At 47.8% G+C, this 15,592-nt stretch overlaps 1 protein-coding gene across 1 annotated transcript in view; it reads right to left on the reverse strand.

Moving 5' to 3' along the window:
* The window catches only part of LOC133351506 (ATP-binding cassette sub-family C member 8-like), a 106,036-nt gene that overhangs the window by 26,798 nt on the left and 63,646 nt on the right, over window positions 1-15,592 (reverse strand). The window contains 8 exon segments of the mRNA XM_061566765.1: window positions 361-620; window positions 2,443-2,524; window positions 2,526-2,549; window positions 2,866-2,991; window positions 3,478-3,615; window positions 5,053-5,133; window positions 7,832-7,916; window positions 10,615-10,716. Of these exon segments, the coding sequence (XP_061422749.1) occupies window positions 361-620; window positions 2,443-2,524; window positions 2,526-2,549; window positions 2,866-2,991; window positions 3,478-3,615; window positions 5,053-5,133; window positions 7,832-7,916; window positions 10,615-10,716 (898 nt within the window).

Raw genomic sequence — 15,592 nt, forward strand, 5'->3', positions numbered from 1 at the left:
ATCTGTAAAAAATATACTTTTTAAACGTATACTTTGTAAAAGAAGTATTTATGAGATGCTATGAGCATGAATGACGCTATATAACATGACAGTATTATTATGATTATCACTTCAGAGTGAATGTCACCGCACGGACGTTGTGTTAAAACACGTGGGGATGGGGACACCACATGTCGTGCCATGGCGATGCGCTAGACCGTCACTTTGAGGTCCTTATTTGTGCCGGACAGCTCGCGAACATGCAGCTCAGCGTGTCTAGCAGCCACGAGACGAGAGCCACGTGTTCGTTTTTTTGTGCGGGAGGGGGTTTCGTCTTCCTTCCGCAGAGAGGCTGCGCGCTCGCCCCGGGCTCCGCCATACCGCCTGCGTGCCGTTGCCGTGGCTGCAGTTGGGCTGCTGCGCCACGCCCGTGCAGTTGTAGGCGTCGGACGTCCACTCGGAGAGCCAGAAGTCGATGGCCACCATGGCCGAGTGCTTGAGCAGCTGGGAGAGGATGAGCAGCAGCAGCAGAGGAGCGCCGCCCGACGTGAGGTAGCGCAGGAACGCGCCCCACGGCAGCTTGGCACGCTGACGGAATACGGAAGATACGTCGTCCTCGTCATCGCTCTCCAGCTCCTCTTCTGCGGGCCGGGATTTCAGAGATCACACACAGAGCGCACCACCACACAGGTGTCAGAGATCACACACGGTGCACTACCACACCGGGTGTCAGACATCACACACGCTGCACTGCCACACTGGATGTCAGACATCACACACGCTGCACTGCCACACAGGAGAATGCCATTCAATCAACTGCACATGCTGAGGGTTCTCAATTATGGAGGATGTATCGAGCTCAATTAAACTTGTCAAGAACAATTAGAGAGATTACAAGGAAGAGTTGCGTATGTTTCCTGTGGCAGTAGAGGAAGTACACTTTGCAGATTGAGAATGGGATTGCAGGAATGCGTTCATTCTGCACCATTGTTTTTTATTTAAATGTTCCGCTATCTTCACTTATAAATTGCAAGAGGAAGGGGAGACAGAGGGAAGGAGAAAAAGGTGGAATTGCAACCATGAAAATGTCGATGATAAGGGTGATGATGTGCTTGGGGTAAGGCAAGATGGGGTTTTCTGTCACTCGTAAGATCTCCGACTGGTTGACAATGATCGAAAAATCTTGACAGTGTTCCGAAGTCGACGTGTAAGTGTGGATGTTCCCTAATCCCAGCAACGTCTCACCCAACGCCCACACCCTTTTGTGGAATAATAATCTCGGGTGGAAATCACTTTCTGTTTGGTGCAAACTGGTTGCATTGCATGGATAATTAATTTTTAACTTCTTTCATACCGTACATAGCCAACGATGCTAATCAGAGGTCCGGGGGAAGGACAACAAACTTAAGACAAAAAGCAGTTCTAAAGAAATTCGTTTTCAATCGAGATTTAAAAGTACATAGCTCATGTGGCTTCCTAATGTCGGAAAGAAAAGCATTCCAGATGGTTTTCGTGACTGCAGGGATTCATCTTCTTGTTTCTTTCGGTAAAGTCACGTAGAAGGGAAGTAATAAAATATTTATTAAAAAAATATTTATTATGTTTTATTTTTATTATTTTATTACTTCCCTTCTACGTGACTTTACCGAAAGAAACAAGAAGACATTCCAGATGGCTCAATGTGGGGACCATCTTTGTTCGATGGCTATCCAATAGCCGCTGCTGCGAGGATGACCGGAGTTTGCGTGATGGTGTATGCTCCTTGACGAGATCAGCAAGGTATTTTTTTTCATTTGTGGGAATAAATTTGTGTGTAATGAGTGCGACCTTATCATGTATTCGTTCGGGAACCGAAATCCGCATTAATGACGGAAACACTTTAAATTTACACCACTAGTTTGTATGAATACGCCAGTTTGATATTGTATATTAAAAAAAAAATTCTGCCTGAATTCTTGTCTGGATTCCTGGCTGGCGCACGCCCAAGCTTGCGTGCGCGGTGGAGACGTCACTGGGCACATCCGCGTGATGACATCCCCCCGTGTCCCACAGCACTGAGCCGGGTTCGTCCGTCGCGATGATGTTACGATTCCCCCCCACCCCCACCCTCCACCCCGACCGCGTGTATCCCACGCAAATGCGTAGTCAGTGCGGGAGGGAGGTAAAAAAAAGGAGGGAGGGACACGTCCTAAGGATGTGCAGGCTGCTTATGCTTAAAAAAAATTATTCGGCAGAAAATCAGGTTAGGGGCAAGACGTCAATCAGCGGCCATGTTTTTCTTTAAATATTAAACCTTTGGGATTGTATTCTATCGGTATCGTAACAATGTGGCGCATTACGCTTACAATGTCCGTGTCCCGCCACAACCAATACACAACGCGTGATGACTACGTTCGGAGGGGGCGGAGCGTGACGGGCCCCGAGGGCTGGAGTGCGAGCGGCCGTTGGGGGTAGGTACCGCACCTTCCTCCTCCTCGTCCTGCTGGGTTTTGAGCTGGGCCTCGCGCGAGTACATCGCCCGCCGGAGGTTCTTGCGCTCCAGCACCTGTCTTGCTCTCAGATATCGTTTCCTGCAGCGGAAGCGGCACCAAAGCCCAGTACATTTGAGGTCTACAATGACATTTGCTTACACCTGGCTAAGACCTCGAACGCAAGCATGGATACTTCTGTGGGTTAAGCTTATGCTATTGGACAAAGAAGGAAATGAATGTCTGGGCTGAAAGGAACATCCCCTGGTGCTGAACTGAACAGGGAGAAGAATGGACGTCTGCATGTGAATTGGCAGCATGAAAATGTAATTTTATTGCGGATTTAGTCACGCAATTTTTGTCCGCAACAAAAGTGTTGAAGGTAGGACGTGCTTTGTGAATGGGTGCACGAAGGAACCTTCTCAAACTCCTGGTCCTGCCGGTTCATGAGCGTCTTCCAGTGCTCGTACAACTCGGGGTCGTTGTTCTGGATGTCCTTGAGGGTGCCCTCCCGAAGCACGGTCCCGTCCTTCATGGCGATTATCTGAAAATTCATAGAATGGAGTACGGGTGACGAGCAATGAACAGGCCATTGCGAAGTTTACATCCCGGCGGTTTTCTTATCATTCATACATTTTAAACACGAATTTAATCACTGTAATATAGTAATACATCTTTGCACAGGAAAGGCTCACTGAGTAACGAGCAAAAACATTTGAAGAGGTTCCTGCTCAGAGCGTTTGTTCAGATGCAATCCACACACTCTGCCTGTGAGAAACCCTACCACACAAACCACCTGCACCAGTGCCGGGAAGTGCGAATCAAAAACGCACAGCCACGTCGTCGCACACCACCGGTCTCCCGCAGCAGCTCTCACAATTCCGAATCCTCCTGCCGACGGTTCGTGCAGCACCCCTCTGCGGCGGGTCACCGCCTGCCCCTCCAGCGAGGATCCCGGCCACGAGACAAGGAACGGGGCAGCGGCGGTGCCAGGACACGGCGGAAGGGGGTGTGGGGCAGCGGCACCTACCCAGTCGGCGTGCGGCAGGTACTGCAGCTTGTGTGTGACAAGCACCACGGTGCGCTTGTCGTCGCGCAGCAGCTTCAGGATTCCCTCCTGCATGAGGTGGTCGCTCAGGTGCACGTCCAGCGCCGAGAATGGGTCATCCTGAACGGGTGGGAGCGGAGGGATGGGAGGACGGGGGGGGGGGGGAGTCAACGCTGCTGGAAATGGTCGCCGGCGGTACGCGAGTCGGCCGAGGGACTCCTCTTCTCCCAGGTCAGTGCTCCCTCTGGCTCTGTCTGCAAACATCCCCACCGGGCCCAGCGGGGGTGGCTCATGGCTCCAGGTTTGTTGATATAAAGGTGCAGCCTTGTCATTGATTGTTCATGTACGTGTGTATGTGTGTGTTGAACTTCTTTCGCACTGTATGTAGACAACCGTGCTAGCCAGAGGTGCAAGGGGAAGCACAACAAACTAAACACGTAAAGTTATTCTAAAGAAACGAGTTTTCAATTAAGATTTAAAAGTGCATAACTCCAGTGGCTTCCACGAGACCAAGCTCTAGAGAGACCCACGAGAGGATATTTTGTTCTGCTCGCTCACTTCTCTTCGGACGTCTTGGAAGAAGTGGATGTATCCACGCTTGATCACAACACACACGGCCCTCCAATTAACTAACTGCGGTGTACCCATTTATGCTGCTGGGTGGACGGAAGCCGGAGTGTTTAAGAAATTCGGCCCATTGTTTCACCCGCCATAACGGGATACAAAATCGTGTCTTACTTTGATAAAACAAACATTACGAGATCTTAAGTCCATTGCGGATCATATCGAATCAAAATACGAAACACTTCACCATGTAAGGTTTGGGTTCGTCGCAACTTTTCTCAAATCGCAGCTCCCCTGTGTGTGTTTAAACTAACGCGTAAGAACATGAACTCCACTTCGCCTCTGCGGGCAACCTGCGGCTCACGGGTCACCTGTTAACTACCTCGCCTCGTATACTGGAAGTCGTGGGTTTGATCACAACCCTGACACCTGTATATTTGGAGTTTGTGTGTCTCTCTCTCCCCGTGGTTATTTGGATTTTTCTCCGGGTCCTCTGGTTTTTCCGTCCACGTATAGAATCCAAGTGCGTTTCGAGTATTTGGCAGCTATACATTTCGACGTGAGAAGCCACTTCGTTGAGGTATCATTTGTGGCCAGGTCGTTTCTGAAAAAGAGCAATATAGCTCAGTGGGCCTTAGCTAAAAAAAAAAATTATAGTCCAGATTTCCCATCACTGCTCTATGAGGTAGAAGATCATGCAGCCAATATATAAACTGTGACTAACAGTAGTTCTCCTCAATTCACTACCAGTGGTTTGCATGTGCCCTTTGATAACAGCTTGTTTATGTGAGTATGTATGTATGTTGAACTTCTTTCGCACCGTACAGAGCCAACCGTGCTAATCGGGGGTGCGGGGGGGAAGGACGACAAACTAAACACAATAGAGCGACGAAGCCTATCGACCAGCTGGGCGTCACACCAGGTCACAGATGGCGAGATGCAGCCATGCCTGTAAAGGAGAAGGCAGGTGGAGCGGGCAGTGCTGGCGCTCACCAGGAACACCATGTTGGTCTCCTGGTAGATGGCCCGGGCCACGCTGATTCGCTGCCGTTGTCCTCCGCTGAGGTTGATGCCCTGCAGAGCGGTGGTGGCGATGCATGCGGGAAACATGGAGTCAAAGGTACAGGAGGAAGCATTCAGAAACGACTGCAGTCCTGAGAAAGGGGGATGCGCTAAACGTTTTGTAATCGTACATAAACCCTGCGTGATGCAGAGCATCGAAACAGAGTTTACCAATTTGTGCGATTCCAGAAACGTGTCCAACACTGCCCAGCTTCCTCTACACACAGCTCATCAGTAACCCCACCACCACACTACCCAGCTTCCTCTACACACAGAGCTCATCAGTAACCCCACCACCACTCTGCCCAGCTTCCTCTACACACAGCTCATCAGCGACACCACCACCACACTACCCAGCTTCCTCTACACACAGAGCTCATCAGTGACTCCACCACCACACTGCCCAGCTACCTCTACACACAGCTCATCAGTGACCCCACCACCACACTGCCCAGCTTCCTCTACACACAGCTCATCAGTGACACCACCACCACACTTCACAGCTTCCTCTACACACAGCTCATCAGTGACCCCACCACCACACTGCACAGCTTCCTCTACATACAGATCATCAGCGACACCACCACCACACTTCACAGCTTCCTCTACACAGAGCTCATCAGTGACTCTCACCACCACACTACCCAGCTTCCTCTACACACAGCTCATCAGTGACCCCACCACCACACTACCCAGCTTCCTCTACACACAGCTCATCAGTGACCCCACCACCACACTTCACAGCTTCCTCTACACAGAGCTCATCAGTGACTCTCACCACCACACTACCCAGCTTCCTCTACACACAGCTCATCAGTGACCACCACCACCACACTTCACAGCTTCCTCTACACAGAGCTCATCAGTGACTCCCACCACCACACTACCCAGCTTCCTCTACACACAGCTCATCAGTGACCCCCACCACCACACTTCACAGCTTCCTCTACACACAGCTCATCAGTGACCCCACCACCACAATGCCCAGCTTCCTCTACACACAGCTCATCAGCGATCCCCACCACCACACTTCACAGCTTCCTCTACACAGAGCTCATCAGTGACCCCCACCACCACACTGCCCAGCTTCCTCTACATACAGCTCATCAGTGACCCCACCACCACACTGCCCAGCTTCCTCTACACACAGCTCATCAGTGAGCTCACCACCACACTATTACAGCTTCCTCTACACAGAGCTCATCAGTGACCCCCACCACCACACTGCCCAGCTTCCTCTACATACAGCTCATCAGTGACCCCACCACCACACTGCCCAGCTTCCTCTACACACAGCTCATCAGTGAGCTCACCACCACACTGTTACAGCTTCCTCTACATACAGCTCATCAGTGACCCCCACCACCACACTTCACAGCTTCCCCTACATACAGCTCATCAGCGACCCCACCAATACTCTGCAATTCACCAACTCTCAGACAAAGCAATTGAATGGCTAAATCTCTTTGAACTAAACCTCTAATAGCTAGTTTCTCTTCATTGGCCTACACAATCATCATCATCACGATAAACTGTGAAATATGCATACGTTTGAAGGCTGGAACAAAAGTATCAAAATGTGTTCAGGCTTTGACATCCGTCATGGCACATCATACACCATGACAAACGCTTTTTATTTATTTCTTCCTTCTGCTCTTATTTCAACAAACGTATGAACTGGCAAGTTTTTTTTATTATAAATTTAGGCTTCTATATATATAAAAAAGACTATAATATGTGTAGATAACGGACAAATCAATCTCCATCCAGGCACATTACTTTCACGTCTATTTGTTATGAGACAAGGTGAGAAATACGGAGTACCAGGATGCAGCAGGGAAAAATGTACAGTATTTCCAAAAGGTAGTGAATACTGAAGAGGCGATTGAAAATGCATCCCAGAAACTTTTAATACAGCAGTCAAAATGTTGGAATCAGGTCACCCAGTAACAGCTTCTGGTGAGTACTGCTGAGATGATGAATAGGGAATAATATAAATAATCCGATTAAATAAAGCTGAAAGGGGTAAACAGCATTTGCCACAGGATGGGAAATTGGATCACTTAATTACGCTGGACAGAATGGAATAGTCGAGAGATAAGTAACACATCAGGGAAATATTTACCAAAAGTTTTGTTGGCTTTTTATACCAATTATCACCCAATTGTGATGCAATCGGTGTCACACCATGCAACAAAGACAACCCGCAGAAGTTGACGTCAAAGCATCATTCTCGAGTCCCTTCTGTCAGCTTCATTATCCACACGAGCAGCACACCTTGTATATGCCATGCAAAGAGCGTCCACTGCGTGGCAATCACAAAGCAATTCAGAATAACTATGAATTTGATAAGGATACAACCAAAATGCATAGACATTTCATGTTACTGACAATGAACTTTGGTTCAATGCATGAGGCCAGGGCTGGTGCTGGGTGGGTGCCCGGGGTAGGGCCCTGCACCATCAACGTCCTGCTGGCCCACCCAAGTCCACTCCACCTCGCGGTGAATCACCATTACGGTGGCGGCTCCACACAGCAGCTCAACTGGACTCCCCCCTCACCCCCCCACGTCTGACAGCACCTGCAGCTGGGCCTGCATAAAGCTTTAATCCGATCTTAATGAATCACGTGGTAGTAAACTTTACCCTGAAGGAGATTTGGTTAGGCGTGCACTTTGTAATGATTGTGTAAATGGTGGTAGTACACTGACCCGCTCTCCGATCATCGTCTGGTCTCCCTGTGGCAGGATATCAATGTCTGGCTGTAGAGAGCAGGCGTCAATCACTGCAATGTACCTGTTTGAACAAACGAGGCACCAATTGTAAGGCACAACATGTGTACCCTGCATGGAACAATCAGGCACGCACGCACACACTCACACAGAGGAACGCATGCTCATATACTCACACACTAAAGCACATACAAAATCATCAACTGCCGTTCACCATTAAGTGGCAGTGACGTCACCGCAGTGCCTGTGCTAGGCTAAGTGCACTGTGAGGCCACGTGAAGTGTCGAAGGCTCACTGACAGGAGGTCATGGTATACACCCAGGTGCCATGGGTTGACTGACGGAGATGACTGGCAGATGCACCACCTATGCTCCCGACTGTGCCAAGTTTCTCCGTTTTAGTCACCTGGCGCTCCGCTCGTTGTTGTGAGCGTCGCTCCTCTGCCCTCTGCTGTTGCTGGAGGGAGACTGCCTCCAACTGTCCAGTAGCGTCCTTAACTCGCCTTCTCCACAGAGGCCAATCTTAACACCAATGTATCAGTCATTGGCAAGTCCAATCAGCCCCACATCCTTCTGTACCAAATCAGTCCATCTGCTGTCTAGTCCGAACCACACCAATTTAGCCCCCTCTATCCAGCCAAACAGAAGCAACTTCGACATGCGGTGGCTGGGCCTGTTGGGTACATGACCCAGCCAACGCATCCTCGCCTTCCGGGGGAAGCACACTGATGAGCCTGCGTCCAGATCTTTCAAGGATCTGTGAGCTCCTCACAATCCAGTCTGGTTAAACCCAGGATGGATCGTAGACAGGCCACCTTGAATGTTTAAAACCGGCGCAGATGTTCCTTTAAAGGGCTCCACTTTTCACAAGCATCGAGAAGGGAAAGCATTACTGTGGCCGAGAAGACACGCAACTCATATAAAGTTATAGCCCCGGTTGATTCACACGGTGTTACGCAGCTGATGAAAATATTATTGCACTCAACTTATTTGGTTTGACATCTCCGCTACCTGTCCAGAGTTGGTCATACGCACACTGCCCAGATACGGAAACTTCTCCACTCTCTGCACAACTGTCCCAAAACTAATCGGGAGTGGTGGGGCTGGAGTGTTTTATGACACAAAATACCCAGGCAGGTGTTTTGTTTATGTGGGGCTAATGGTAAGGCCCCATTTCTTAGTTACACTTTCCAAGTTCAGCAGCCAGTCCCCAACTCCATCTTAGAGTGAGCAGCAATGACCAGATCATTAGCATATGTAACATGGTTGACCATTAGTGAGTAATCCCTTAACCGCATCCAGGAATTGATCAGCCTCCTATTGTATATATACCAGATAAACATTCCTCTGTTACAGCCACGGAAAGCTTCTCAAACCACATGTAATTTTTTTTAAATAATGTAGAAGCCAGATGACATCCCTGTCGAACCCCGGGATGTACAGGGAATGGCACTGATTTCCGACGACGCAGCTTTACCTGGGCCTGCCCAACATCATGAAAGTCTTTAATGATTGAGAGCAGAGGGTCAGAGACCCCAAAAGCATGAACAGTAACCCAGAGCCCTGGCCTATTGATTGTATAATAGGCATTTACGTGGTCGATAAAGCAAAGATGTAGGTCCTGTTGAAATTTACTACACATCTGCTGCAGCAGATGGACAGAAAATGTTATATAGGACTAGCCTGAAAAAAATCAGCAGTTTACTTGGGAGATTGTCTCTGCCTCACAGTTTTCCTGGTCTCACGACTTGAAACTTCCTCAACAGATGGCACATCCGCTAGCCACTCACAGAGGGTGGCTACTTCCTCCAATATTCGCACATTCACATGCACACTCTTAAGAAAAACAAAGACAAAGATCCCCAGTATAGCCTTAACAGACTGTTGGAGCAAGTGCTGTTAGCGAGTAGCTATGAAGGCCGGCACGGCTCACGAGGTGGATGGCCAGCACCACGCCCAGCACACACGCTCACACACAAACAATCACGGACACACCCACACACAACGGCTCAAACGCACACACATATACTCCTGGTCTAGTCACTGCACAATTAGATTGGCATCCTTCAAGAAACACCCCATTATGTCTCATCCATTACATTAATCTGTAGCCATATGAAGTTAAAGGAACAGCCCAGAAATCTGCTTATGCCACTTTTGGAAGGGCCTCCACCTTGCACGAGGCGGGGGCACCCTGCGCTTTAGCACATCGCACGCGATCTGCCAATCAACATTGCGGAACCGTGGCGAAAGCAACATATTTTCAGGTAAAACACAAAACAACGAAATTCCAGAGGCAAGAAACTTGCACCATTATTTAACTTGCTGTGCCAGGAGATTGAACTGAACCAGCAACTTATAGATTGCAAGCAAATCCAGCATGTTAACTCACTAGTTATTTAATAAACTACAAAAGTCTATTTTAATTTTACCAGGGAAGGCCCACTGAGCTATACAGCTTTTTTTCAGAAGCGACCTGGCCATAAATGATAGCTCAATGAAGTGGCTTTTCACGTGGAAATGTATAGCAGCCAAATACTCTGAACGCATGTTTTTAAATGTGGAATAAAAAACCAGAGGACCGGGAGAAAAATCGACGCGACCACGGGAAGAACATGCAAACTCCAAATATACAGGTATCAGGGTCAGCATCGAATCCACAACCTCCTGTACACCAGGCGAGGTTGTTAAAATCTCGCCACCGTGGCATTAAACACGCCCACAGTGTGAGCACCAGCACAGTGTTGATGACGCTGTGCTCACCGCTGCTTGACGAACGGGCTGCCGAAGGTGATGTTCTCCTCCACAGTGGCATTGAGGAGCCACGGCTTCTGCGCTGCATACGCGACTGGACCCCTCTTGCGGCTGCCACAATGAGAGGAGTAGATGGAGGGCACGAGAGGCGAACACGAAGAGATTACTGAGCAGTCTAAGGCAATACTATTAAATAGTGTGAATATATATCATTGTATATATGCAGGAAAATTATATGCTGTGTGTATATATTTATCACTCGACACTTAAAAATGCTGTGCATTTATTTTATGAAGTAAAACATTCAATTGATGTTTGAATCCAAATAAAGCAGACTTAAGCCAAGAGAAGTCAATTGTTAAGTGAGCATATACAGTGAGGGAAAAAAGTATTTGATCCCCTGCTGATTTTGTACGTTTGCCCACTGACAAAGAAATTATCAGTCTATAATTTTAATGGTAGGTTTATTTGAACAGTGAGAGACAGAATAACAACAAAATCCAGAAAAACGCATGTCAAAAATGTTATAAATTGGTTTGCATTTTAATGAGGAAAATAAGTATTTGACCCCTCTGCAAAACATGACTTAGTACTTGGTGGTAAAACCCTTGTTGGCAATCACAGAGGTCAGACGTTTCTTATAGTTGGCCACCAGCTTTGCACACATCTCAGGATGGATTTGTCCCACTCCTCTTTGCAGATCTTCTCCAAGTCATTAAGGTTTCGAGGCTGACTTTTAGCAACTCGAACCTTCAACTCCCTCCACAGATTTTCTATGGGATGAAGGTCTGGAGACTGGCTAGGCCACTCCAGGACCCTTAATGTGCTTCTTCTTGAGCCACTCCTTTGTTGCCTTGGCCGTGTGTTTTGGGTCATTGTCATGCTGGAATACCCATCCACGATCCATTTTCAATGCCCTGGCTGAGGGAAGGAGGTTCTCACCCAAGATTTGATGGTACATGGCCCCGTCCATCGTCCCTTTGATGCGGTGAAGTTGTCCTGTCCCCTTAGCAGAAAAACACCCCCAAAGCATAATGTTTCCACCTCCATGTTTGACGGTGGGGATGGTGTTCTTGGGGTCATAGGCAGCATTCCTCCTCCTCCAAACACGGCGAGTTGAGTTGATGCCAAAGAGCTCCATTTTGGTCTCATCTGACCACAACACTTTCACCCAGTTGTCCTCTGAATCATTCAGATGTTCATTGGCAAACTTCAGACGGGCATGTATATGTGCTTTCTTGAGCAGGGGGACCTTGCGGGCGTTGCAGGATTTTAGTCCTTCACGGCGTAGTGTGTTACCAACTGTTTTCTTGGTGACTATGGTCCCAACTGCCTTGAGGTCATTGACAAGATCCTCCCGTGTAGTTCTGGGCTGATTCCTCACCGTTCTCATGATCATTGCAACTCCACGAGGTGAGATCTTGCATGGAGCCCCAGGCTGAGGGAGATTGACAGTTCTTTTGTGTTTCTTTCATTTGCGAATAATCGCATCAACTGTTATCACCTTCTCACCAAGCTGCTTGGCGATGGTCTTGTAGCCCATTCCAGCCTTGTGTAGGTCTACAATCTTGTCCCTGACATCCTTGGAGAGCTCTTTGGTCTTGGCCATGGTGGAGAGTTTGTAATCTGATTGATTGCTACTGTTAACAGATTAGGAGCACTCCCTTTAAGAGTGTGCTCCTAATCTCAGCTCTTTACCTGTATAAAAGACACCTGGGAGCCAGAAATCTTTCTGATTGAGAGGGGGTCAAATACTTATTTCCCTCATTAAAATGCAAATCAATTTATACAATTTTTGACATGCGTTTTTCTGGATTTTTTTGATGTTATTCTGTCTCTTACTGTTCAAATAAACCTACCATTAAAATTATAGACTGATCATTTCTTTGTCAGTGGGCAAACGTACACAATCAGCAGGGAATCAAATACTTTTTTCCCTCACTGTATGTTAACTTGCTTGCGTATATACCGCCGTGTATAAACTGTAGTGTCTGGTCCGTCTCCTCAAAGTGTCTCCAACGTCAACCAGGGACTTGGGGAGGTGCCTGCCTCAGCTGCTGGTCACTTTGAGCCCGTGGAGGAAATTCCACATTCCCATGGCGAGAGCTAGCCTCTCTGCATGGCCACTATTGGATTACCCAAAGAGTGGCAACCAATGTTATTAATTCCCCAGGGTTGACCAAGTTGACCCTGTAATTTTATGCTCACAACATTCCCACTAAGACGAGAACTCTGAGACAGCACCGCCAGCAGCCAGCGTGCCGTGTAAAAGGCAAAGGTGCAGGCCTGTATTCTCTTGCTCATGCCACTGCTGGCGGAAGGGCCCATCACTCAGGGTGAACTTTAGATTAACCATCTGTATGGTATATAATGGCCTACTCTTCCATTGCTGGCCAGACGTCTTTGGGCAAAGCGTGAGTTTTCCCCACCACACAGAACTGTTCTATTAAGTAACTGGTGCACCCATTTATACTGCTAGGTGGACAGAGTTTGGAAAGATTTAAGAGACTCGCTAATTGTTCCAACTGCTGCGCTGGGAGAATGGACCAAACCAGTGACCCTCTGGATTGCAAGTCCGGCGTGTTAATAACCATTACACTATGGCAATCAATATTTGCCCAGGTGCATCATGATATCCAACTCTTCAATATTCTACCTTTCCATAAGTAGTGGTGTGGTTGTTTAGAGTGTGGAGGTTCCCTTACCCAGGCAAATGCATTTATGACTGGCCAATAACTGTCAGTAGAAATCTGATGCCTGCAAGCAATCTTCCTCTTCTTTCGTACGGTTGATGTAGATGCAGAGCAACAACTACTATTTCACATTCAGGTGGTCAACCCAGATTACCGCGACAGGAGCCAGCGGAGTGTATCGCTGTGATGTCCCCTTCGTATTCATGGATCGAGCGTTGCGTCATTATACGTTGTATGGTCTGTTCTGGATGACCAGGGTCCCACACTGGAGAGTTTTTAATTTTCCAATTGTGCATCAGGTATCCACATCTGCCATGGGTTGTGCGGATGCGGTTTGGGGCGGACCATGAACTTTGTGGAAGTCATATCCAGGGATCTTCTGCGTTGGGTCTTTCACAAGGTGTTTGTTTGTGCATTATTTTGAACTACATTCAGCTATCTAAGCTTCATCGAGGTTGAACTCGCATTGTTGAAAGGTTAAGCGTATGGGTCCAAAAGGGCTTACGTGACTTCAAGCGATGACAAGGGACGTTATTGAGGTCCTGATGAATGGAGAGGCGACTGTTTTCCTAAAGTCACAAGACTTCCCGGAGGGTTGCAGCATCGTGGCGGATGTGTGGGGGAGAGATGTGGGACAGCACGGGCAGCCAAGGAGTTGTGGTTGACTTGATTTTACTGGCTCTGCAGTGGTTTGCGAACGCTGCCTGAACACCGAGCTCCACGTCTTTGCGGCCCCGTGCCAGATTAACCCTGGTTGCACTGCTATATTGAATTGGCCCGCTTTAGCATGGTTGGATACGTACGGTGCGAAAAAAGATCAACATACACACACACGCATATTCACCATGCACAGTCAAATATCATTCGGCTGGACAGATGGAGCCACACGGGGGAGGGGACATGACATAATCGACTGGTATTGTCATTTGGGAAAAATTGGGGACAATGTGGGTATACAATGGATATCGCACAGGCTAATGACCATGTACTCTTTGGTTCTTTTGGTAAGGTCTCTCTCTATTTAAGGCCTCGACACAGAGACGTCTTTCTGTGTGCCTATGTGTGTGTCTCTCTCTGTTTGTCTCTGTGTGAGTCTCTCTCTGTTTGTGTGTCAGGTCTGTGTGTCTCTGTTTTGTCTCTCAAATTTAGCAATCTTTGGAAGAACGTAATCAACCAGGTGGGGTGTTGACTGTTTTGTTGGCCGACTCTCTGTTTTGTATTGCATAAAATTTCCAAGTTCACTATGTTTGTTTTCTCATTCATTTGTACCTGATGATGGTTGGTTGTGTTGCAATCGAAACGTCGTATTCTATTATTATTTAATTATATTTATTTCTACGTGAATTTTCTGAAAGAACCAAATAGTAATTCCTGCAGTCACGAAAGCTTCGATTCTCATATAATTAACATGTAGTTCAAAGTCATGCACAGGGACTTTCCCGAAGAGTGCACTTGCTTTTGGCTTGCACTGTGTCAGAGCTATCCCCTGTGGAGGTTGGCAATTAATGGTGTTGGGCTGCCCTCCAATATCACAATGTGGTGGAGCAACCTTCGCTACGATGAGAAGAGTGCCAGGCAGCCAAAGCACAGTGAGATAGCTCTCAACACCTGTGCCAGTGAGCGTTCACTATTTGTGGCCTTATGGTGCCACGAGTCCCAATCACAGGCACTGGAGCCATGCCACCACCACTGACAGATGGTGGCGGCTGCTGCTGCTGTTCTTGCCTGAATACATCCGTCAAAACACTTCATAACTAGTCAAGCAAATAGCTGCTGATAAGTGATGTTTTTAATAGACCACAGCAACTTCGCTGTATGAAGGCGAGAACTAAACTATTTTTATTTTAGCAGCTATACAGCTCTTTTTTCAGAAGCGATTTGGCCACAAATGATAGGTCAACGAAGTGACCTATCATTTATAGCTCAACGAAGTGGCTTATCATCTGCAAATTTATCACAGCCAGATACTCTAAATGCATGTTTCCAAGTGTAGAGGGAAAAACCAAAGGACTGGGAGAAAAATCCACGACCATGGGGAAAACATGCAAACGCCAAATATACAGGCGTCAGGGTCAGGATCAAACCCACGACCTCCTGCATACCAGGTGAGGGAGTAAACATCTCGCCACCGTGGCGCCCATATGACCGTGTTTACTCCAACCCCTAGCAGCCGGAAGGGTCGTGGATTCTAGCTGGCTCGAATTACTAAGATTCACATTCTGTTGATTCTTTCATGGCAGAATCCATGCTAGAATCCCGTTAAATAAAAAGGTTTCATCATTTGGAATCACCCA

This window comes from Lethenteron reissneri, chromosome 37 (assembly GCF_015708825.2).
Source record: "Lethenteron reissneri isolate LAM-NWPU_2019-01 chromosome 37, ASM1570882v1, whole genome shotgun sequence".
NCBI classification, from domain to species: Eukaryota; Metazoa; Chordata; class Hyperoartia; order Petromyzontiformes; family Petromyzontidae; genus Lethenteron; species Lethenteron reissneri.